Raw genomic sequence first — 23,090 nt, forward strand, 5'->3', positions numbered from 1 at the left:
AATGATACCAGCAGGCACAACAGTTCGGCAGGTCAACAGTTTTCTAATTGCAAAGGTGCTGAAGTTTGAGGGCAGGGCCATCCACTGCACCTGCTCCTGCTTTCAATCTCACAGACAGTCTCAAGCAGCTCCTGCTCACTACTTTGGATATTATTGCTTAAATCAGGCGCTCCAGTAAATAAGGAGTCTGCAGGTTGCCTTTGTGGCAGCCGCTACCTTTTTCACACTGGTGACCGCTGAATCCTGGCAGACACTGGCAGCTGAAGGAGCCCCACTCCCCTTGGCACTTCCCTCGCTGTCCACAGGACGGATAGCCCATGGTAACACAGTTGCTGTCAGTCACCACACAGCCCGGGGAGCTGTTCAATGACTCGGCTGGAGACCCAAGGTCATAGAACTGGGGGGAAGAAGATAAAATAATTGTAATTACAACTATGCATTAAATTAATACATTTTTCATAGACTTGATTAAATGCATTCTTGATGCATCTTGAATATTGAATGAATATAAAGCAACTTTGTATGAGTATGAAATATCACAGGAAACTGTCATTTGGATCACTTTATATTTTATTTTCTGCTTCACGCATCACTTCCTGAACTTTTTAACTAAGAAGTTTAAAGCAGCCTGAGGCTCTCAACAGTGGCTTCTCTCTATGTACAGCTGTTAGACCATTAACCTGTCCCCCTGCAACACATATACCTTGTATTTATTACCAATGTACTTCTCACATGAACTAGGGGCAGAGTGTTGCAGGGGGAAAGGTTGACGGTTACACTCTTGTGTACCAGCAGCCCTGTTTGAGACCACAGGGGTAGGTTTTAAGAATGAACCAGGACATAATGACTGAAATCAAAAATTACACACAACAGCATTTAAACAAGAGGAAATATACTGTAAATTAGTTAAGATAACTGTGATATTTCATAATGCCAAGTTTCCCTTTAGGGTCCCATAATGACCCAGATTAATGATTAAAAATAATGAAAACTTCAACAATGATCAAGGGTTATATAACACCAATACTGAAGCCTATACTGGAAAGAGGTAGGAAAATAGCTTGTAAAATACCACAGCTGAAAATATTGTGTTAATTCTTCATGACAATGCACTTATTTTAAAGCCTAACCAAACTTCACTGTAACAGAGGATTCCATTATTGCTGGCTTATATCTCTGGCGGAATATCTTTGAAATATTGAAGCAACTACTGTTACATGAGTGGCAAGCCCTGCTTTAAAAATAAAGTCCCAAGGCAGTGTTCAAGCAAAAGATAACACACTGAAACTTTAACAACATTTCCGCTACTTAGCCTCGCCGCCTCAGTCACAGGAATGAACACACCTTTATTTTCCTTTTGCTCATTATTATGCAGTATTTAAGCCAGCATCGTATTCTCGCAGCAGCTCTCTTTACCTTGCTGTCCATGATAAGGTTCCGGATGCACCCAGTGAAGTGCTTGTGCTGCAGCTGAGGGTAGCTGTATGGGAGAATCTCTTTAACCCCACCCAACTGCAGCACCTGGTTCACATTGAGGTGCCTGAAAAAAAGAAACAGAAACACATGATTCAGCATCCTCTAACAGTCCGCCTCTCAATGGGAATTCACTGTTTTTGGTACGCTTGTGTAATGGGCAGTGTTGTGTGACACACTGCCGTTTACGGATTCTGTCCTGTTCCCTGCCAGTGAGATGAGACGAGGTTAAAAGCTCTAAAACCATGAATGCAGACGAGCCCGGCTCTTTTGCATTGTGGTTGAGATGAAAAGATAATTAAAGTTCCAAGACAGTGTGTACAATATATTGGTTACTGTTTTAGTTACCTGTCGTGATTAGGAGTTTCCCCTTTGACCTCACAGTTGGAGCGGTCTTCTGAAGACAGCCAGTTTCCCAGACCCTCGATCTCTGTGACTTCAGCACTGCTGCAGTGGTCCAGAGTGAGACGCACCTCCTGGAAATGATACATATTCCTCTTCACTTCAAGATGACAGTTTGAATTTGGTACAATAGCCTCTACTGGGGCTGAATATCCCTGCTATGGGATGCCATATCTCAGTACAATTAAGCTGGTTGTCTTGTCTGGTAGATTAAGGCAGTACAGACCACCAACCCCTAACTATGTGGGCATCCATATAAACACTGTGTCGTACAGTAGGAACCCTTAATAAAGCTTATATTGGTGTACCACAGTGAAAGCATATGAAAGTGTAATACAGCATACAAGCATGGTAAACCTCAAGTGAATATAGTAAAGAATTGAAAGTTAAAAGCAGAGTGGTACATTGTCATTCCCATGGTAAACATCTGAAAGTGAAAATTATAAGAAGTCAAGTAGACCCAAGTGGTTTGAGTGACGGCCCCCACCTTGCCATTGCCTCTCACATCCAAACGGTGCCACCTTCTGTCAGCTGTGTTAACGTGACTCGGGAGCTTTAGCACCAGTGTGCCTGAGCCATGGTTAATTTTCAGCATTGGAGTACCGTTTATGAGCTCTAAGACATAAAAAAATACAAACAAAAAAAAATTACAACTTTTACAAGAACAGCACAAAAGAGAACTGACTGACATGCAAATTCTCAGCTCTTGTTGGCTTTTGACTTACTGTCTGTTTAGTTGGGGTCCAACCTGAAATACAGGTCGCTGTAAAGAGCATAGTATAGGAGAAGCATTTATCTTCTTTATTACTGTTATCAGTAAACAACATTTACAGTCAATCTGTTCACATGTGAAATCTACTGCACTTGTGTTCAGTTTTATAGTAAGATATAATTCCTTTACCGTATGTCTGCTCCATATTTTAGCTGACCTTACCTTACACTATACACTATACCTAGAAATCATGTACTACAGAACTACAGCAAAGGCTCATTGAAGATAATGCATCGTTAAGTCTGGACTTTACTAAATTTGCTTTCCTCTTTATGTGGCTTTTTTTTTTTAAAGTAATGATTGCAGATGCCTTAAAACTGATCAAACAAGCAAACAGTTAGTTCTGCTCACTCTAATTGAGATTAATCATGATAGGATGTGTCATAAAATGGACTGGGGCTTCAGCTGCAATTCATTACAGAGGGAATTGCTTCAGCAGGACTGGACTTTGTTTATCAATATTTTAATGCATTTTGACAAGAGCCAATTTGATACGTACTGTACTAAGATGTCTGCTTTCTATAGTCATCCTTGTAATCTTTTGTTTTTCCTTTTGACATTCCTTTTAAAATGAGCTACTGTAAGTAGGGTTGCCAATTTTATATTTTCCCAAAACCGGACAAAACCAGCAATGCGAGCGAAGCGATGGGGTGGTGGGGGGGGGGGGGGGGGGTGGGGGTGGGGGGGGGGGGGGGGGGGGGGGGGGGGTGGTGTTGTGTGTGATTTTTTTTAAATAATAGATGCTCAGTAATCGGCTCCCGTGTTAAGCAGTGAATGGCAAAATAACGCAGAATACATTTCAGTGTAGTTCTCAAACTTAACAGTCTGATAATAAAAAATAAATACATGTTTGCACAGTGGCCTGGCTCAGCGAGAATGGAAATACCCAAATGGCAATGGACAGTTGGGAACCCTAGCTGTAAAAATTAACAAAGGATCAAAAGACCTATTGCTCAGTTACAGTGGAGGGGAATGTGATTTTGTTTTCTCTTTAGCTTCCTATCAATATAGCTTTGCTGTATATTTATCTTTATTTGTTACAATTTAGCAGGTGTTGAGGATAACTATATATATATATATATATATATATATATATATATATATATATATATATATATATATATATATAATTCTATAGTGTTCATCATGTGTGTGTGTGTGTGTGTGCACGTGTGTGTGCAAGTGTGTGCGTGTGTGTGTGTGTGCGTGTGTGTGTGTGTGTGTGTGTGTGTGTGCGTGTGTTAACCGCTACCATTTACTTGAATGCCTGCCACCACTGAGAGCCCCCTTCAGCATTTCTCAGAGCAAGGCAGTGACGGACAGAACAATGATTCATATAGAGCACCTGCAACAAAGCAGAGCTGGGAAACAGACATTTACAGTAACCCTGGAGAAATTAAAAGGCCCCAAGGCTCAGTATGCTCTCAACAATGTGGAAGATATTCAAGTTATCTTGAAAGATTCTTCAGAAATATTATTCAATATGCCAACAGTTCCATCAGTTTTATAATTAAAGACTTCACTCAGAACTACTTGATCTCCCTGCATGCTGAAATACTAAACAACAAGAGAGTGTACTGAATGGTGGTCATAGTGTTACCTAAATTACTGCTTAAGTTGCTGAGACTAAAAGGGATCCATGGCATCTAAACTGTGTCAAAAAATGTCCATCTTTTTATCGTGAAATACCTATTGCAATGAAGTCTTCTGGGTCCCACAACCCAGGCTCTGTCACAGGCCCGCTGTAAAGAAGCAGCCCATCTGCAACCTCAGTGATAAACTCCAGAGAGAGGTGACTCTCAAAACAAGGCCTTAAGGGGGGAAACCAAGCATAGCCATTGCCATGGAAACCATGTTTGGTCTGCTGGCAGTCAGGGCCTTCAAACTGAGGAGGACACTGACACCTGAGGAAACAAATAACACACAAAAAAACAACTTTTTTTTTTTTAAACAAGCTCTAAAAACTTGCCACAACTTCTTTCGGATTAAGCCTTTGTGGCTGAAACCTCCTTTTTTCCCATTATTTGAAAAAAATAAAATGCATGTACTACAATAGAAAATGATACTGCATTCATTTTCCATAGCCTCTCTATACTCCAATAAAATAATAAATGACTACTATATACTTACAATATAAACCATCATGCACTATATAAATAGCAAATAAAACCTGTAATTGAGAATAACGTGGATTAAAAAAGTATCCATATTGTTGGGCCAAGTAGCTTAATCCTGAAATTGCAGGTTCACAGCAGTAGTTGTTCCAAGCCATTCCTTTTTCCTTTCCATTTAAAACCTCATACTCTGCAAGAAATAATGAGCATGGCCCCAATATTTCACACTCTAGATAACACAGCATACATGCAGCCTCCAGGAAACTCTTTTTATACTGCACCTTCCTAATGACTGCTGCAATTTGCATCAGCATCGAAAACATCCTTCATCAGCCAGTTAGCCTTTTCTGCGCTGGTCTCTGAACATAATTCAGTTATCTGGAGACTTTACTCAGCATGGTGTGCTGTGAATGCTTGAGAGATCATTGAAAATATGTGACTTCTAATTTCGTGATTTAGAACCACTTTAGACGAGGCTCCTTGGATAAATGATTGGCTCTTATTATGTTTTCGTTATCGTGGCACAGCTTTTTGATGCAACTTAAGTGGTTCTTTTTGCTGATGTTTTCAAGTGAATTACTGTATATTATCTTGCAAGTAGAGGAGAAAGAGGCATATTTTCTTCTTAAAGTGCTACTTATAGTAACAGCGTAGACCAGAGCTATTTTGATAACAAAATGCTAAATAGGCACTTTGGGCCAATATAACCAAACCTGCGCTTTAATTCAACTGTATTAATATATGCTTTAACCACGGGGCATTTGCACACCAATTGATTCATTATTATTTCGCCATGCTTATACATAACTGTGAACTGAAGCCCTGTATTATGTTACCTTTGATCAGTGGTGAGGATTTTTTTTCTTAAATAAATCACATGATTACACTGTGAAGCACCATGTGAACATCAAAGCTGGCTTGGCTACTGGGTAAAAGACCAAATATTGCAGTATCTAATGTAAAATGAAAAGCTGTGTAGTACACAGCAAATTGACCACACAAACTGTGTTGCTTGAAATGTGTTTTACCAAAACTTTAAAAAATAATTAGCATAGTTTTCTAGCAAGTCCCCTAAAATTTTTCTTTAGAAGATTTTCCAGACTTCTATATTTCTGATACAATCAAGTCCATTCACTCCCTAGGTATTAGGACTTAGAGATTCACCCAATTCAGACTGAAAATAACATTTTATAGATGAAGACTTCTAAATAAGTTCTTAACATCCTAAAAAAATTGAACAGATGGATAAATAGATTTGGGCATATTTGTTGACATTGTGCCTAAAGGAGAATGCAATTAGAGGATCTCTATATGCTGCTGCTCGATTGCATTTTGTAAGAAAGAAATAATGTACTTTTAACCTCTTACCCTAAAATCATGTTTTACAAAGTTGTCTATCAAAAGTCAAGTCACAACAGCATTTCATCAATCTGCAAAACCCCATGTCTCTACCTTTTGTTCCATATTTTGTGCAGATTAGTGGTGGTTTGCTTAATAGCAGAGATGAGCTAGGGTCAAGTGAGCAGTATCAAAAATGGATTACTATGAATGTAGAGGGAGACACTGGAGCAATTTCAAAAAATAAGATTGCAGACATAAAGTGGGTTATGTAATTGCATCTTGATCCAGGGAGATGAGCATTTGTGTCTTACCTGTATCCATTTTGGCTGCCCATGCATATGCCGCCATTGTGACAGGGGTTTCGTGGGTAAGAGGAACACGATTGGTGGAGATGCTCGCGGCTGCTACAGGTGCATACTGCATTGACTCCCACTGTCAGAGAGACTAGGGACATGTTCCCAGAATCCACCACTGTGGGCGTGTCGCTAACCGTCAGGTGATTGGAGCAGCCAGCGCTGTCTCTGCAGTCAGTCTGTACACACTCATCAACATGGACCTGGGTCACATTCAACTGGAGAACCAACTGCAGCTGAGAGAGAGGGAGGCAGAGGGGGTGTGATACACTGCCATTTATGGGGGAGTGAGAGAATGGGAGCAGGAAAAATTGCAAATAAAGCTCTGAAGAAGAAGCCTTTATTACAAACAGGATTAAAAGTAAGCCTACAGCTAACAAATGAGCAGAGAAGCAGAAAGAACATCCATCTGAGAGCTGTTCCCAAATAAAATAGATCAAACTCCTTTTCCTGAGCATTTGGCATAAGATGAATCTGTCAGGACCCAATAATGAGAGAAGTTTGTTACTCTATACCCTCGATATGCTTGGACCAGCATAGGACCTCTGTTGGCCACCTCTGGTGATATGATGTGGGATGGGCAGTAGAGGTCCTTGTTGAGTATGCAAGCATCTTTGATAGGTCACAGTCTCCCAAACCTCCATATAGGGGATTGAAATTAGACTTGACTAAACAAAAGGAAGATATGCAGTTAGCTCTAAGAGAAGAGAACTTCAGAACAGAAAGTGTGTGGGGGGGAGTGATTTAAAACCATGCCCTGGGCTTCATAATTCCAATCACAACTACACCCAGCCCTAAACAGCTGATATCCACTGTGCTGTATCAGATACCAGATACCACTGGCTTGGTCTTGTCAGGTCTCCCTTCACATTAGTTTTCAGAAAGATCACACAGATGTCACTGTAACCTCCATTTCTGAAAGCTGCAGGGCATGCAAACCTTACACAATGCTTGTACACAGGCCACAGCAATAGAACTACCCCCCCGAATGCCTGTGTGAGTCTGAGAGGTCCTGACAGAGGAAGCGGAGGGGAGCCTATGGCAGGGAGGACCTGCCTCCCGGGGTCAGTGGCAGCTCAGTGCCCAGTACCAGATGGACAAAGCCCTCGGAGCTGGCGCATTTAGACAAACATATGTGAAGGGCTCTGAATATCACGCTGCCTTATTCCACATGCCAGATTAATGCGTAAATTATTGTGTGAAAAGGTAATTTGTATTCCTAAAACACCCTCAAATGTCAATGCAGTTGTTCTGTACTAATAAAGGAATAATGATACTGAGATTGTGCTGCAATCGCTGTATTAGTCAGTATAGTCAATCCTATACAATGGATTATTGATATATTATATATTTTCTTTCTTTCCATATAAGCTCATGTGATTATCTTGCAGATAAGCGTACTGTCATTCCTTAAGCACATACTCCTATTTCTGGTGATGTGGTAAGCGTCTCTGACTGCCCTGTAAATGCTCTGTAATTGTATATGTGGTTGCAGGGTAACTACAGTGTAAATACACAACCACATGTGTAAATACAGTACAAATGCCCTGTAATTGAGCACAACCCTATATATGAGAATTTACACTGTAGTTTTTTAACAGGATAATTGAGAATTCAGCACTATCAGGTTATTTTGAATGCACCTTTACCCACATGTTATTGTTTGGCTTTAATATATCCAAGAGTGTAAGCAACATGTGTAATCTGTGAATGCAGGCTCTCCTGCTCAGCCTCTGTGTTATCAGCCTGTTCAGAGAGAGTGTGAATGTGCAGCTGGAGAGCAGAAGGGTTCAGTGTACAGAATAAGCCATTATTCACAGAAGGGAGCTGTTCAAAATTCTGTGTCTAAAATCTTTTATCCTAACATGCCTCCTTTTACTGTTTATTTTGTTTACCCCACTGAGGGGAGACATTCTGTTTTCGCCAGCTTTTCATTTGAGTTTTTTTTTTGACATGCAGTAACACATAAACAAGAAATGTTTCAAATAAGTAGAAGGCTTGGTACTATATACTGTAGCCGCACATTTTGGTGGCAATAGCACAGTACATTTTGGTCAACACAAAGCATACAATGTGCAATCCGGAGTGTTTAATGTTGCCAAACAGTGCCTACCTCCTGTTTGTAGGCTGCAATGTATCCGTGCAGTTTTTCTGGTCTGAAATATGAGGAGCCGTGCACAGAGAACCTCACGTCAGTCCTCCTGTCTTTCACATTCAAAACACTGAACACGTTGATGTTGTCTGGGGAAGCAGGGAAGATCTCTGCCAGAAACTCCTTGAAAGTCTCGTACCTGCTCTTGTCATCTTCCCCTTTCTGAACAAACTCTTCTGCCGTGATATCTGAACAACAGCACAAATATAGCACCCAAAGGGCCCCATCAAAAGCATGCATGCACACTCCAGAAAAGGAAAAAGATTTAGTCTATGCTGAAAAGTCTGAAAAGGGAAAAATGATGGCTATGTGGTCTTTACAAATGCCAGCTGACCGCTGTCACTCCTATGCCTCTGCTATTCTTGAAGAGGGGTTTAAATAAGACATGGGGCTAAAATCAATTAACTTTTAGCTTTTTAAACAGGTACAATAAAACGCCATTGAAAAGGCCTTAAAATAAAAACTACCACCACGTCAACTTTCCTAATTATGTAAAATTATATATATTTTTCAAAAAATTATTTTTTCCCCAGCTAACACTTAATTGAATTGGGCCCTTCGTCAATGTTTTTCTTTCCAGATTCATTAGACATTTCTTTCCAGTTCTACATTACCAGATTATTTGTTTCTTCCAGTGCATTTACAAGCTCAAGAAAAAAAAGGATAAAGGAGACAGATCAGTAAATCAGACAAATACAGAGAAGCAGTGCCATGTCTAGCTTTGAGAGATCTGAAGAAACCATTCTAAAATCGGCTGTCAGTTCTGTACCTTTCAAGATTAATTACTATTCCTACATTACAAATCTGAAAACCCTTTTACTGAAACGGAGGGTGTGATAAAGAGAGAAAGAAAGGATGCTGTAAATCCCCTCCTGATCGGAAAGGTCGCCGGGTAGTACACTTCCCCATAGACAGGTCGACTCGACGGTTGGTGGAAACCAGAAGTCAGCCATCTTGGGGAAAGTGCATAAGTACAAGCATTCTAAACAACTCCAATGCGATCAGATATGGGTCAGGCAGTGATTGGATAAACCATGGCAACGGGCTGGTTGCAGGGAGGAGTTTGGTGATACAAAGGGGAGACAGTTGCGTTAGTTCTGCCATTGTGCTGAAAACGTAACCATACGGCCGGAAGCTGTATTGCTTGTTTTTGTTCTGTCTTTTTTGTTCTTTATAAGAGAGGAGTGAGCGCCCAGGAGCTGTCGCTACAAACCCATTGTTATTATTTTGGGTTTGCAAGCCCGCCGCGTTCTCCCAGTGCCATTTCTGGTAGAGGGGTGGCTTCTTTTGTTTTATTTAATAAAACACTGATTGTTTTTGGGAGAAATTGCTGTCTGGACCTTCACTTTGTTCCCCACACCACTTGCACCTGATGACAGAGGGGAATCAGATTGATCAAATCATTTCTAGCTCCTCTAGAGGATTTGGTGTATAAAAAATAAACAGGTTCAGATAGCGTTTAAGATAAATATTATAAAATCCATCCACAGTACTATATATACTGTATGTGTGTGTGTGTGTGTGTGTGTGAACATCGGCACAACACAGTTCTTTAGATCCCTCAGTTAATCCCAAAGCCAATATTGTAAAAACACCAAAAACTCTTATTCTCACTGGGCTTTCGTGGCTTAAAGAATTAAAGAATAAAGAATCCTATTAAAATCTCTCAGTGAAGTTTGCTTCAAACATCTTCTTCCAAGCCAACAAAGGCTGATCCCTCCCACACAAAACAGAGGTATAATCAAACTGTAACTATGCAAGTATAATGCAAAGTGTTCAGAAAATCTATGTAGCGTACAAAACAAAATGTTGATGATAGCAGGTGGTCTATAGCAGAGACCTATCACCTGTGGCAAGCAAAAAATATGCTAAGCAGAAGAAAATGAGCACAAAAACAACAACCCTTAACAAGTAAAACCCTATCTGAGGATTCACTGGGTTTAATGTGAAATGCACAGGCTGAGTTTGCGGCAGTAAACGCACACAGAAGACGATGGTTTATAAATGGAAACAATTGCAAAGCTTGTCTTACCTGAGAGGCGTACGGAGCCAGAGTTGTAAATTGCTTCATCTCGGAGCTCATTGACATGGACTTTTACACTCGATACAGCATCGGGCCAGAGTCCATCCGATACCCTGACCTTAAACTCATAACTACCCTGAGGTGCATTTTCTTTGATTATAAGAAAGCCAGTCCTTTTGTTCAAAATGAAGTACCTGCATTAGGAAAAGCACACCATATAATAGCAAGTAACATATTGAATGAACACTGTATTCATTCACTGTATTCATTCATTTTTAAAGCCCCTCTTTAGTTCACAGGGCTTTCCTTTTCTATAAACTGCTGACAACTACCTTGCTAACATATTACACGGGGGTAACATTTATATACATGAAATAAACGGCCAAGTCCCTTAAAATAAAACAAGACCATCTTTAATATTTTATTTCACACTGATGTATCTATGAAGGCTTGGCCATTTATCTACAGTACAAAATTATAATGATATACAAATTATTCCAACAAGTGTTTCGATACTAGCCTGGGAATTACTTTTTTTTTTCTAGTTTGTAGTACGGTATATAGAAAAACAATAGCTATATGTCAGTTCCTCTTTTGGTCTTTTGGGAGTTTGTCTTGTGTTGATTCTGTTCAATTGGTTGGAATAATTGTCTTACTTCGCTACCTGTCCCTCAGAGGTATAGGTTTTGTTGTCCCAGTCATCTGGATCTGGAGTGTAAACCTTCCCCAGAACAGTTGTCGGCATTCTTCCTGTTTGGGAAGCAAGATGATACTAATCGAGTTAGATGTTCTGCTCCCTCTGTAGTACTTTTTGTTTCGGTCACAGTGAGTGATTGTCAGCCACAGTGAAGGCTAACTCACCCAGTAATTGCAGTATTAGAACTCTGGGGGAAAATTAACTCACAGAGGGAAACCGCCACTCACAGTTTGATAACAAGGATCATTTTCACATTGCGAGACGTTCTGTATTCAGCAGGCCAATTTCCTACACACAGTATGTTTTGCCTCTCCCCAACATTCTAACAGATTCTTTTAAGCAAGCACTACATTTTCTGATCCCTCCTCCTAAAAAAATATCCTTTTTATCATCCCTGTGTTTCCCTTCCACTATACGTACAAGCTTCTTGTCTGCGTACTTTACTAATTCACTTTTGGGAAATCGTTCACATTGGTATTTCTTTAGTATAACTGACCCTTACTGAAAATAAAGACATACATGTCTCTATAAACAATATATTACCAAAGGACGCATCAACATAAATAGAGGATCAACGTAAAGCACACATGGTCCTACCTCTGTGGTTGTTGATATAGATTTCCTTGTGTCCCGGCTCATGGGGATGATCATTTTCATCTCCTATGGTGATGGTCAGAGTGTTGGTAGCACTCTTTGAAGGATGCCCACTGTCTTTCATGATGATGGGAAGATAAAACTCTTTCTGTTCCTCCCTGTCAAATTGCCTCAGTGCTGTGATAGTGGCTGTATTATTACCATTATCCCTCAGCATAAAGTCTGTACTGTTTCGAAACTCCTGAGGCAAGCTAAATGAAAAGGGCGGTCCATTTTCAGCGATATCTCTATCAACCGCGTGGAGAAGCAAAGAGGTCTGGTTCATTCGAACAATCTGAGGCCCAGGGACGTTTTCCCAAACCACAGGCATGTAGGCGGCTTCGAACTCTGGTCCATTGTCATTAACGTCAATCAAGGGCAACTGCACTGTGGCACTTCCTGTGTGGGCAGGACTTCCCTGATCTGTGGCCAGTAGAATAAGATAATGCTGTGCGACTGTTTCACGATCCAGACTTTTTGCAACCGTGACATGTCCATCTTGGTAAACAGAAAATTGCCCGTAGGGGTCTGATTCTGCAAGAATACTGTAAGTGATTTGTCCATTTGGACCAGAATCTGTATCAGTGGCTGTCATCTTGGCAATACTGGTACCGATCTGGGCATTTTCTGGTAAAGGGTTGAGCTGATAGAACTGGGGAATGAACACTGGAACATGGTCATTGTAATCCTCAACCTCTACGATGCAATGAGCAACATTGGAAAAATCCAGGTCTTCCACTTTAATGGTAAGATTAAACCGCTGCTCATTTAATTTCTCATAGTCTAGTTTCTTCTTTAGTCTTATCGTCCCGTGTTGTTCCTTTTTGTGGTTCTGAACGTAGAACTTCTGTTCTGGGTCTCCAGCGATGATACTGAAAGTCAATTGGGCATTCTCACCTATATCTGCATCTGTTGCAGAAACCTCCAGCACAGCCGAGTTCAGGTCACTGTTCTCAGAGATTCTTGCACTGCAGGGATTTTGGGTGAACTTAGGTGCATGGTCATTAACGTCCGTCACCCAGATAGTTGCAGTGCCGGTTCCTGTCATTCCTCCCCCGTCTTTCGCTTCCACAACAAAAAAGTACTTGTCCATCTTTTCTCTATCCAAAGCCCCCATTGCTACAAAGATTGTTCCGGTCGTAGGATTAATGCTAAACAAGTCCAAATGAATGCCATTCTTTGCATTCCCAACAATTCTATAAGTCAACACGGCATTATGACCTACGGTCGTATCATCCATATCGGTAGCTGTCATCTCCATGACAGAGGTGTCCACTGGGGAGTTCTCCAGCACGTTCCCGTTGCAGTTGTCTGGCATACAGGTGAAAACAGGAGCGTTATCGTTAATGTCCCACACGTTAATGATCACGTCTGTGAATCCTGTCAGCCCCTCTCCCCCCTCGTCAGTCGCCAGCACGACAAACCGCCAGACCGCCCGATCCTCCCGATTGAGTGTCTTTTGAGAATAGATTTTTCCAGTCACCTCGTTGATTATAAATTCACTTTCCGCTCCTTGTCCATGCAGGGAGTATCTCAGGGCACCCTGGTCTGCTTCCTTGTCAGGGTCAATTGCAGTCACCTGGAAAATCAAATAGGACCCATTAACTTCCAATAATGTTTTGACATAGCTAATTTGTCTAGAACCAAACAATAATAGTGCTAGTTACTATGAAACCGGTATATATAAAAATACCACTGTTATTCCAGTGGCGAAACTGTGGCACGTATTTCCCAATTGGTCATTATATTCATATTACCACAGACGGATTCAAGCAGCATTTCTAATGCAAATAGATAGGTGAAACTACCAATAAATGACTACCCAGCAAGATAACAATGCAATTTGCTTCTGAATTCAGTAGGTTCAAATTCCAGCAATGCTTTACCTGCAGTATGAACACTGGTGATCCATCCAGCTCCTCTGTCACATTCCCATAGTATTCATTCATTGAGAAGACGGGGGCCTCGTCGTTTTTATTGATGACATTGATGATGACAACGGCGTAGTCCTCCCATTTGCCATCCGAAGCCAGCAGGTGAAGTCTGTACCTCTTGGCCTGCTCGTAGTCCAGAGTTTGAGAAATGAAGACGGCACCAACCTCCGGCTCCACATCAAACACTCCTCCAGTGTTCCCAGACGTAATCTGGTACCTCAATTTGGCATTGGCACCTAAACCACGACAACCAAACAATGAAAACTATGGAAGGGTTACTGTAGAGAGAAACAGAACTCCTAATCTGACAGGCACAATAATTCCATAGAAAATACAGTGGCAGTTGAAAATAGAACATTTGCTATTCCAAGTTCATGCAATATATTTTAACTCACTGTTAAATGCACAGCAACAAATACAATCAACACATTTAGAGCACTCAAGGGTTTGAGCAAATATTAATTCTCAATGGTTCTTTTGGAACAAATTCTGGATGGCTCATTGAACTGCCACAGTTCGGCCCCTATTCTGCTTCTTTGTTACACACTGACAAGAGGCATAGGATGGTACAGCTTATGCAATCTCTTCCATGGCAATGTAAATCATATATCCTTATATAGGTAATGTAAAGCCTTCATTAACATTCTTCAAATAATCAGGGTTGTACTTCTATTTAGGTAGCATGAACAGTGTCATATCTAACCATTACTTTCATAACATGTACAACAGTAGTCTAATCGCTGAGCTTAGCAACACCCATCATTTCCTAAATGAACAACAATACATAATGTAATATATTTTGACCCTGAACCCTTTCTTTTCTCTCAACCTACCTTCGTCTTCATCATTAGCACTGACAGTGATAACAACGAAGCCGACGTCTGCATCCTCATCTACATTGACTTCATAGACACTCTGAGCAAAGATGGGCTTGTTATCATTCACATCACTGATGAAAATGCGCACATATGAAGTGTCTGGAAAAGCGATAAGTGAGAGATGAGAAACTTGGATGCTCCTATTCTGTCAGCTTAATTTATTAAAGATGGCTTTTGTTCTGATGCAAACAAACAGGCAAATGTGAAGGGGGGCCCTTGGGGCTGAGGCCAACCCTGCTAGAATATGCTTTCATATGGATATCAAACAGAACATAAGTTCCAATACAATTCACTAGATAAGATATATTATTTAAGATGGTTACAGAGAGTTTACAGTTTCACACTAGGGTAAATGCTAGCCTGCAACTAAAAACAGTATCTAAACTTGTTACATAACACAATTTGTTAAATGGGCTCTCTAAACTTGGGAGCCACAGAAGTTCATTGGTTGTTTTATACCGTTTCTCCATTGCATGAATGTTAAACTGCTTTTCCAAATCAGGTTTCTGAGCATTACTTTTAAAATTAATATTTAACAATTTATAATATGTGCATGCTTTTCAGTTTCATAAATGCCTGTCTTCAGGATAGGAAGATGTCAGATCTCCCTTCTAAACCCCCCCCCCCCTTTTTTTTATTTGCCCATCCTGAGAATAATGCTTTCAATGGTGACCCAGGAAGCAGCTCTATGTATGTACCTGAATTAGCCTGCCCATGTTTTCCTGGTCTGGCCGACTCCCAGCCATCCATAGACTTCACCTCCAGGAGATAGGATCCCTTCATCTCCCTGTCAAAAACTGCTTCTGTGTAGATTGCACCTGCTTTGGGGTCGATTCTGAAAAATTGGTAGTCTCCACTCTCGTCTTTTAAAAGGGAATAAGAGATCTGAAAAAAGACAAGGGCCCCTGGATTACAGGTGATATGGTGTATTTACCATAAGTATGTATAGTTTTTCTTACAGTATACGATTTTCTTTGTTTGCAAACTTTGGGTGACCGATGTGCCACCTACCGAAGCATATGCCATTTAAAAAAAAAAAGAAAATTGTTTGTTTGGCCTTGCGTGAAAGCCTTTAATTAGTAACCCAGACTTACTTTTCCATTGAGGCCCAAATCAAGGTCACTGGCGGATACTTGAAGAACAAAGGTCCCTAATTCAGCTCCTTCTGTGACTGTAGCCTCATAAACCGAAGAGGTAAAAAAGGGAACGTTGTCGTTCACATCTGTAAAAGCAGTTTGGAAGAGAAAACAAAGAGGCTGATCTTGAGTAACTGTATATACAATTGAGTATTCTCATAGTTGTCAAGCATACAAAACAGCATTCTTTTACAGTCAGAATCACCAAACAATATCAATCCATCGGTGCTGAGTTTACTGATTTGATCATGTTGAGAAATCTCAATTTATACCAATCGACCTTAAGTAATCCACATTCACAGATGTACAGCGTGGCATTTGTGCTAAAGTCGCATATGTGCTATCTGAGTAAAAACATCCTTGGTTTGAGGTCCAATGCCTTACACTCTTGAAAGCTGCTCTATATGTTAGCAGTGCCTTCAACATACTGCTTCATATGTCCGTGCGATCTCAATGTTATCTCTTACTGGCAGCCCAGGCCCTACCATTCAGACAAATACAAATCCCTAGTTGAAGTGCACTGAGGGGGTGTACCTGTGATGTTGATGCAAACGGTGGTGAATGCTGCCAGAGGAACAGCCGCCATGTTCTGCGCCCGCACCCTCAACATGAACTTTCTGGTGATCTCATAGTCCAGTGGCTCGGCTACCAGTACGGAGGCTGAGCCGTCCTCGCGGTTAGGGGTCAGGTAGAAACGCACTGGCTTGTTAGTCTCAGGAACGAGTCCGTCTTCCAGGTTATAGGTCACCCTCGGGTCACCCAGAGGTGATATGGCTTTTATATTCTAAGGATGAATTAATTGAAGAAAATAATCTCACCCCTTAAATTCTCTGTGCCAAATGTAACACGTGACTTTTCAATAATGTTTTACACCAGTCCAGTCTTGGGAAATAATAATTCAATTAACTGTAAAATTATAAATACAACACAAAAAATACAAAAAATATTAAGAGACAGCAAACCAACCACAATAGGCGTGTCTCTCATGGTGTTTTCTGGAATGATGACCTCATAGCGGTCTTTCTCCCACTGCGGAGGCTGGTTCTTCACATTAGTAATGGTTACAGCCAGCTCGACCGCACTGCTTCTGTTCCCGCCATCTGTTGCTATGATTTCACGAGTGATGTAGGACCTCTGAGAAGAATAAGTTGGATCCCTCAGTGAAGGAGATTCCTTTGAGACTATCCTTTCATCACCACATCTATTTCTACTGCTCTTGAAGAGAAGTATGCAGCGAGACTCTCATGTGCCCAATTATGCTTTGTTTTTCAAATGGAAAATTGGTAGTACTTGTGAAACTAGTGTGTGTATCATGCGAGAATGAGTTTGTTTTATCGCTAGCAATTTGTACCTTTTAACTATAAAACAGTAACAATAGTGCATAGAACATATATGTAATTAGTTTCTTGATGGTCATGGGAATTGCAGCTTTAGCCCATGCAGCAAGGGTCTTGTCTTAGGTTCACACGGTACTGGGTTCAATTTCTGCTGCAGAAGTTTGTCCAGGACCCTTTGTATATGGAGTGTTTTGTGTTTTGTTTACACTTCCCAGTACCACCGCCCTGTGGCTTCCAATATCAAAAGCAAGGTAGCTGTTACTGTACACATTAAATTTTTAAACATACATTATAACAGACTTGCTTTGACTCAGATAGTAAACAGTATATTTTCCATAGGATACACCCTTAAAAGTTAGATTTGGTGTCCCGACGTATATTTAAAATTCTATCAGTAAATCCACCAACCTGGGATATGGGTTCGTTGACGTACACCCAGCCGGTGACAGGATTGACCCGGAGGTACTCTGGCTGCTCCCCTGACATGGAGTAAGTGATGACAGCATTGGTGCCGTAATCATCATCGTGAGCGGCAACACGCAGAAAACTGGTTCCCACCATAGTGTCCTCTCTCAGGAAATCTGCATGACAAAATAGCACCCTGTTAATTCGTCTAGTGCTCCTTTTCAGAACTAAATTAAACATGTTTAAGGGTCTTTCACACATACCAATAATATCTTTGTTTTTTTGTTTTTTTTACTTTTAAGCACAGATTATACCATTTTATTTTCTTCTTTTGAAAAGAAAAAGCTAAAAATGCTGTTCCTTTGTATTCGTTTTTGTTCCTTTGCGTAATGTTTTTGTAACATTAACATTCGCTCCTGCCCCTTTATAAAGACAACGTACACAACTATGTGTGTAAGAGAAGATCCATTAGCCACTCACACTCATAATGCAGGTTTTCAAACTTGGGCTCGTTGTCGTTTTCATCCAGGATGAGGATGTTGAGCTGGCAGATTCCAATGAGTGGCTCTGTGGCCTTGTCAGTTGCCGTGGCGGTGACGGCATACTCTCTCTGCTGCTCGCGGTCAAACTTCCTTGTTGTGACAATCACTCCTGTAAGAACCAAAACAATTAGCACCTGGAAGGTTACACTGGGCATGGATAATCAAGATATATAATGTAGCAGATAGACCAGACAGATCCTTGAAGTAACATGTTATTTATATCATTTAACTGTGAACCTTGTGGAGACAGGATGTACATGCTGTATCCTCATTGACGATACTATGTAGAAAAGCAAGCAAGTGCACACAGACAAGCAACAGTAATTCAGGTTTAATACATTGGCGATGAAGTTGGTAATTAAATGAAATTAAATAGTGTGCCACACTCACTGCTATTGAATTACTGTACATTGTACATGTAAATTGATTTTAAAAAAATGTTTAAAAGTTTTTTCATTGCTAAAAATCTCTTAAGGTGAAAAGAGGGTGTTTACATGGGGCTAGATTCTCAAAGCCATTTACTCCAAGACAAAAACTCCTTTTACAATTCCAGATATCAATAAGAAACATCTTTTGAAAACTCACATGTCTCTAAATTGAATGTCTGAGTTGTTTATTTCTGGTCTGGTTGCTCTATAGTGGTGTGTTTTTACTGTCTGAAAAATGACATTTTGAAGTCATATTTTTGAGAATGTAGCCCATGAACTGCTGTGACAGTTCAGGCTGGTAGGTAGCACTAGTGTGGGCCACCACCTCCCTACTGTACCTGTCTCTGGGTGGATGCGGAAAGCTGGCACCGTGCCGTCTTTATGCATGAATCCATAAGTGACCTTTCCATTGGTGCCTTCGTCTGCATCATCAGCGTGGACCTGTAGGACCAAGGTTCCCGCGGGCTGGTTCTCCAACACAGAGGCGTGCTCCCGGTAATTCTGACACTGATCGAGAGAAAAGTTCAGTTGAAAAAGTCTCCAGAACAAACCCTCTTTGCAGTCCATCTGGCCAGTTAATGCTTGGTGCACGGCTTTAATTTGAAAGTCACCAGGTTAGGTGAGCTGGTTTTTCTTGGTGTGTTTTTAGTGCTGTGAATACATACAACTGCAAGCTTGTCATTCACCTGCCAAATCATACACACACACACACACGTTTCTTTTGGTTCCCAAGCTCACAGTTAGAGGTGAACATTTTGAATTGCACATTTACAAACAGAATTATGTGGTGGGAATAGTCTTGTGTGTCTCATGGAATTAGTTAGATGAAATTGAGGCTAAAAACATGAATCAAATTAAAACTAGAAAAGAAAATACCATGAAAAAACACACACACAAGCCCCTAATGATTTACACGTGAGATAGAGACATGAAAAACAAATGATCAATACCATACGGGTAATGGCTCAATTCACAGCTAAATGTGAACCACATTTTTCCATTAGTAATCTTCAGACAACTCACTTCTGATACACAATAACAGGAGAAAACATTGTGGCCTGTGACATCACTTAACTACTGTATGTCTTTAGCCATTCTCTCTCCTTAATCATCAAAACTCAGCAGCCAACCATTCTTATTTCTGAAAGTTTATTAAACCCCGCAGGGTCTTAAGGCAATGAATTAAAAAAAAACAGCTCGATTTCCTTCTCTTAAGAATGATTTTTGGGTGGTATTGATGAACTAAAGAATCTATCATAAGCTGCTCATAACAGAATCTATGATCTATTGGTCTACCAGTCAAAAAGACTATTAGTTAGTTTTTAGACTACTGAATGCTCTGGTATGGTCAACATAGCTTTCATATCTGGATATTGTATATAGTATTAACCCTATAATTAGAAAGCCATTTTCTGGTTTGGTCAAGTAAAAAACAAGTAAGTTGGCAGATATATGTATATATATATATATATATACCTTATCAAATATAGGTTTGTTGTTGTTGATATCATCAATTCCCACAATCACCTGGGCCATGCTGGAAAGGGGGTGTGGGCCACCTGATGCGTTGTCATCCGTTGCCATGACATTGAGAACGTACTTGATACCCTGAAGGCTTGGGGGTGGACTGGACCGGAGCCGGATTAATCCTGAAAAAAATCAAAGATCCACGATGACTACAGATCTACAGATACGTATGCTTTGATTGAAGAGGAAACATATGGCAGAAGTAGTTTATTTCCATTGCGGTATTGTAATTATTTTGTTCACAGCAGGGCTGCATGCTCAATACAATAATACATTAAAGAGTGGAATCTGAGGAGCTGCCTGGCGTGTGCTCTTGAAGAGGGACGAGGACATTTTCAATAATGCACGTGTATCTATTTTAAACCAGTGTAATGCATTCAGTCATTCATCTGTACAAAACTTGGTGGGTAAGGTATCTGCAGGATTGGCAGAATGATGGCCTTTTAATGTTGTTGCTTGGTACAGTAAAATGTGTCCTGACTTGTGACACCATAAAGGGTTGCTTATATCAATAATTGATTTCACAGACTATTACTGTATATGTGCTTTGTAAGGTTGTCTATTGTGCCGAGTATTTTTGAAAGATGTAATTTGACAAGAAAATATACTTCTATTGTTTTTTTTTCTAATCGGATATCCTGGTTAGATATCACATTTAAGTTTTGTCTACCTTTCCTACACCATGTAGATGACGTTCCTACATACAAACATACATTTAATAACATGGAGAACTTACTACCAACTTAGCAGTGTACACCAGCGCTTACTCTACACACTCTCAACCTTTCTGACAGGCATCTGCATGTAGTCTATATGGCCAAAGGTCATTCTGTTTGTGAGCATCATGGCAGCCAACAAACTTCAGACCACATTAAGATGGGAAAGATGTTCCTTCCGGGCAAAATGACTCGCATCACATCAGATGATTTTGAACAAGACTACTGGGCTATTTTGGATGCCATCTCATATCACATCTGTCCTGTAGTAGACAGGATCAAACCTAAAAATGCATCAACAGCTGCAACGGAACCACCTGGCGATTATAATCTTTTTATAAAGGTAAAATAAAATGTAGACATATTTCCTGGTCCAAGCACATAGAGGTGGTTCTGATGAATGTTGTATCATCCTCTTTTACAATGTCATTCTTAATAAATTTTGATAGTAAAAGTACTGAAGGATTGACTAAAAATGTAAAGGAGACCCCAAAATGTGTTGTACACATGTTCTCAACATCTCTTCATGCAAATCGGAAAACAAAATGCTTACTCTAGCCACTGCAGATGAGGTATTTTAGTGCAGTGGATAGCAATAGAAATATTGCAATGTCAATTTAATACAGAAGAACTATTAAAATCGGAAAACTATCCTCTCTTTTTTACCCCTACTGGAATGGAAGACAAATACAAGTCTTAACCGTGACTAGCAGGACTCCTTAGTGTACTCAGCCTGGTTAGTTTTTCATCTGTAAGAATAGATATGACTGCTAGAATAGTGTGAAGGCTGCTTTAAGATCTCCCACTTCAGTTCAATATTGGAAATAACTGACAAGCTTCATGCAGCAAAATTGATGTCACCTTTCTGGCTGTCGATTACAAAGTTTCCTTCCTCGTTCCCTGTGGAGATGTAGTAAGTGAGCCCGTCTCCGTCAGGGTCTTTTGCCTGCACCGTTGCGACCAGAGTGTTGGGCCCCGCATCCTCTGAGACAAAAGTTCGATAGCTGCGGCAAACAGCAGTGGAGAATCAAACTGTTTCTAAATGTCAACACTTCCTTGAGATAAACAGCGGTCTCAAGTTAATAAAAGGTAAGAAACCGAGACTAAGATTCTGTGGATTTCTGTTACAGTAAAAATCAGTTGTCTGGCTAGTGCTTAAAGGGCAACTTAGTATGGTTAAGAAATATCAGAGCTATAGTATCTTAAAGGAACTGATGCTAACAAAATAGTGTCTCCATATCTATTCATTTTATAGGTTTCAAATGTGCAGTATGAAAAAATGGTAACACTGCATTGTGTCTTTAATTGCTGTGTATTTACATAGTAGTTACTTAGTGAATACATGTGTACTTATACATAATTTCAATGTTATTATGCAAAGTTACAACATATCAATGTGTACATCTTTTTGCATGATATAACTCTAACACTAACCCTTTTCTGATACAATTCTTTACTTACATATATTGTGCAAAATGATTTACACATTAAGTACATTGTAACTATGCATAGTTGGTTCAGTTTTAAAATGTGTACATCCAGCCAACTGTCACTGTTTTGCCAGCCCGAAAAAACAAAGTTTGTGTAATATCTGTGATTTTTTTTTTAAAAGTAAAACCACAACGAAGCAAATGATTGATAGACAGCAGAGGAATGATAACAAGCCACTCATGTCAATGATTAGCAATCTTTCACTGAGGCATCGTGTCTGTCTGCTTGTTGTGTAGCTTTGGCTCCCGCCATAAAGGTAACATTGTTGCTTTGTGATCTGTCAAGATTTTCAGAGTTGCTGTTATTCTTCAACCCACTTCAGGTGATGACGGGTTTTTAAGCATCATCTGCTTACTGCAATGAGACTGCTGGCAGGAGCCACAGTGCAGAGTTCTCTTCATACCGTAATTACACAGCGGGGCCTGTTGGCATTTCTCATGATGAACAGTGACAAGTGACTGACAGAACAAACAACCCAGCATACTGCAGTGGTAGCATTTCATCACGCAGTGTGTTAAAGCCCTTGGTTCTCAGATAAAAAAAAACAAAACAGTATATTTAAAGTTTTAAATAAAGCTGTCTCCATTATGAACATTTAAAATCTGTCAAAATTACTATAAATTATTATATCATAGTTGTTAGAAAATATTGCACCCTTTAGCTCAGCTGCCTCAAGTTAGATTTCTTGTATAGCAAACACTTCTTGCACCATATAACAAATCTAGTATACTATATA

At 40.2% G+C, this 23,090-nt stretch overlaps 1 protein-coding gene across 1 annotated transcript in view; it reads right to left on the bottom strand.

Annotated features, from left to right (window-relative positions):
* The window catches only part of si:ch211-186j3.6 (neural-cadherin), a 51,321-nt gene that overhangs the window by 9,962 nt on the left and 18,269 nt on the right, over positions 1 to 23,090 (bottom strand). The window contains exons 7-27 of the mRNA XM_041267494.1: positions 21,725 to 21,867; positions 20,097 to 20,269; positions 18,959 to 19,127; positions 18,131 to 18,301; positions 17,654 to 17,826; positions 16,875 to 17,042; positions 16,443 to 16,692; positions 15,867 to 15,994; positions 15,471 to 15,657; positions 14,728 to 14,871; positions 13,847 to 14,130; positions 11,925 to 13,539; positions 11,287 to 11,380; positions 10,640 to 10,824; positions 8,569 to 8,795; positions 6,414 to 6,691; positions 4,337 to 4,551; positions 2,363 to 2,490; positions 1,822 to 1,949; positions 1,417 to 1,540; positions 217 to 397 (exon numbers count right to left, since the gene is read on the bottom strand). Of these exons, the coding sequence (XP_041123428.1) occupies positions 217 to 397; positions 1,417 to 1,540; positions 1,822 to 1,949; positions 2,363 to 2,490; positions 4,337 to 4,551; positions 6,414 to 6,691; positions 8,569 to 8,795; positions 10,640 to 10,824; positions 11,287 to 11,380; positions 11,925 to 13,539; positions 13,847 to 14,130; positions 14,728 to 14,871; positions 15,471 to 15,657; positions 15,867 to 15,994; positions 16,443 to 16,692; positions 16,875 to 17,042; positions 17,654 to 17,826; positions 18,131 to 18,301; positions 18,959 to 19,127; positions 20,097 to 20,269; positions 21,725 to 21,867 (5,165 nt within the window). The remainder of the gene's footprint in view (positions 1 to 216; positions 398 to 1,416; positions 1,541 to 1,821; positions 1,950 to 2,362; positions 2,491 to 4,336; positions 4,552 to 6,413; positions 6,692 to 8,568; positions 8,796 to 10,639; positions 10,825 to 11,286; positions 11,381 to 11,924; positions 13,540 to 13,846; positions 14,131 to 14,727; positions 14,872 to 15,470; positions 15,658 to 15,866; positions 15,995 to 16,442; positions 16,693 to 16,874; positions 17,043 to 17,653; positions 17,827 to 18,130; positions 18,302 to 18,958; positions 19,128 to 20,096; positions 20,270 to 21,724; positions 21,868 to 23,090) is intronic.

This window comes from Polyodon spathula, chromosome 13, assembly GCF_017654505.1.
Source record: "Polyodon spathula isolate WHYD16114869_AA chromosome 13, ASM1765450v1, whole genome shotgun sequence".
Taxonomy (NCBI): Eukaryota; Metazoa; Chordata; class Actinopteri; order Acipenseriformes; family Polyodontidae; genus Polyodon; species Polyodon spathula.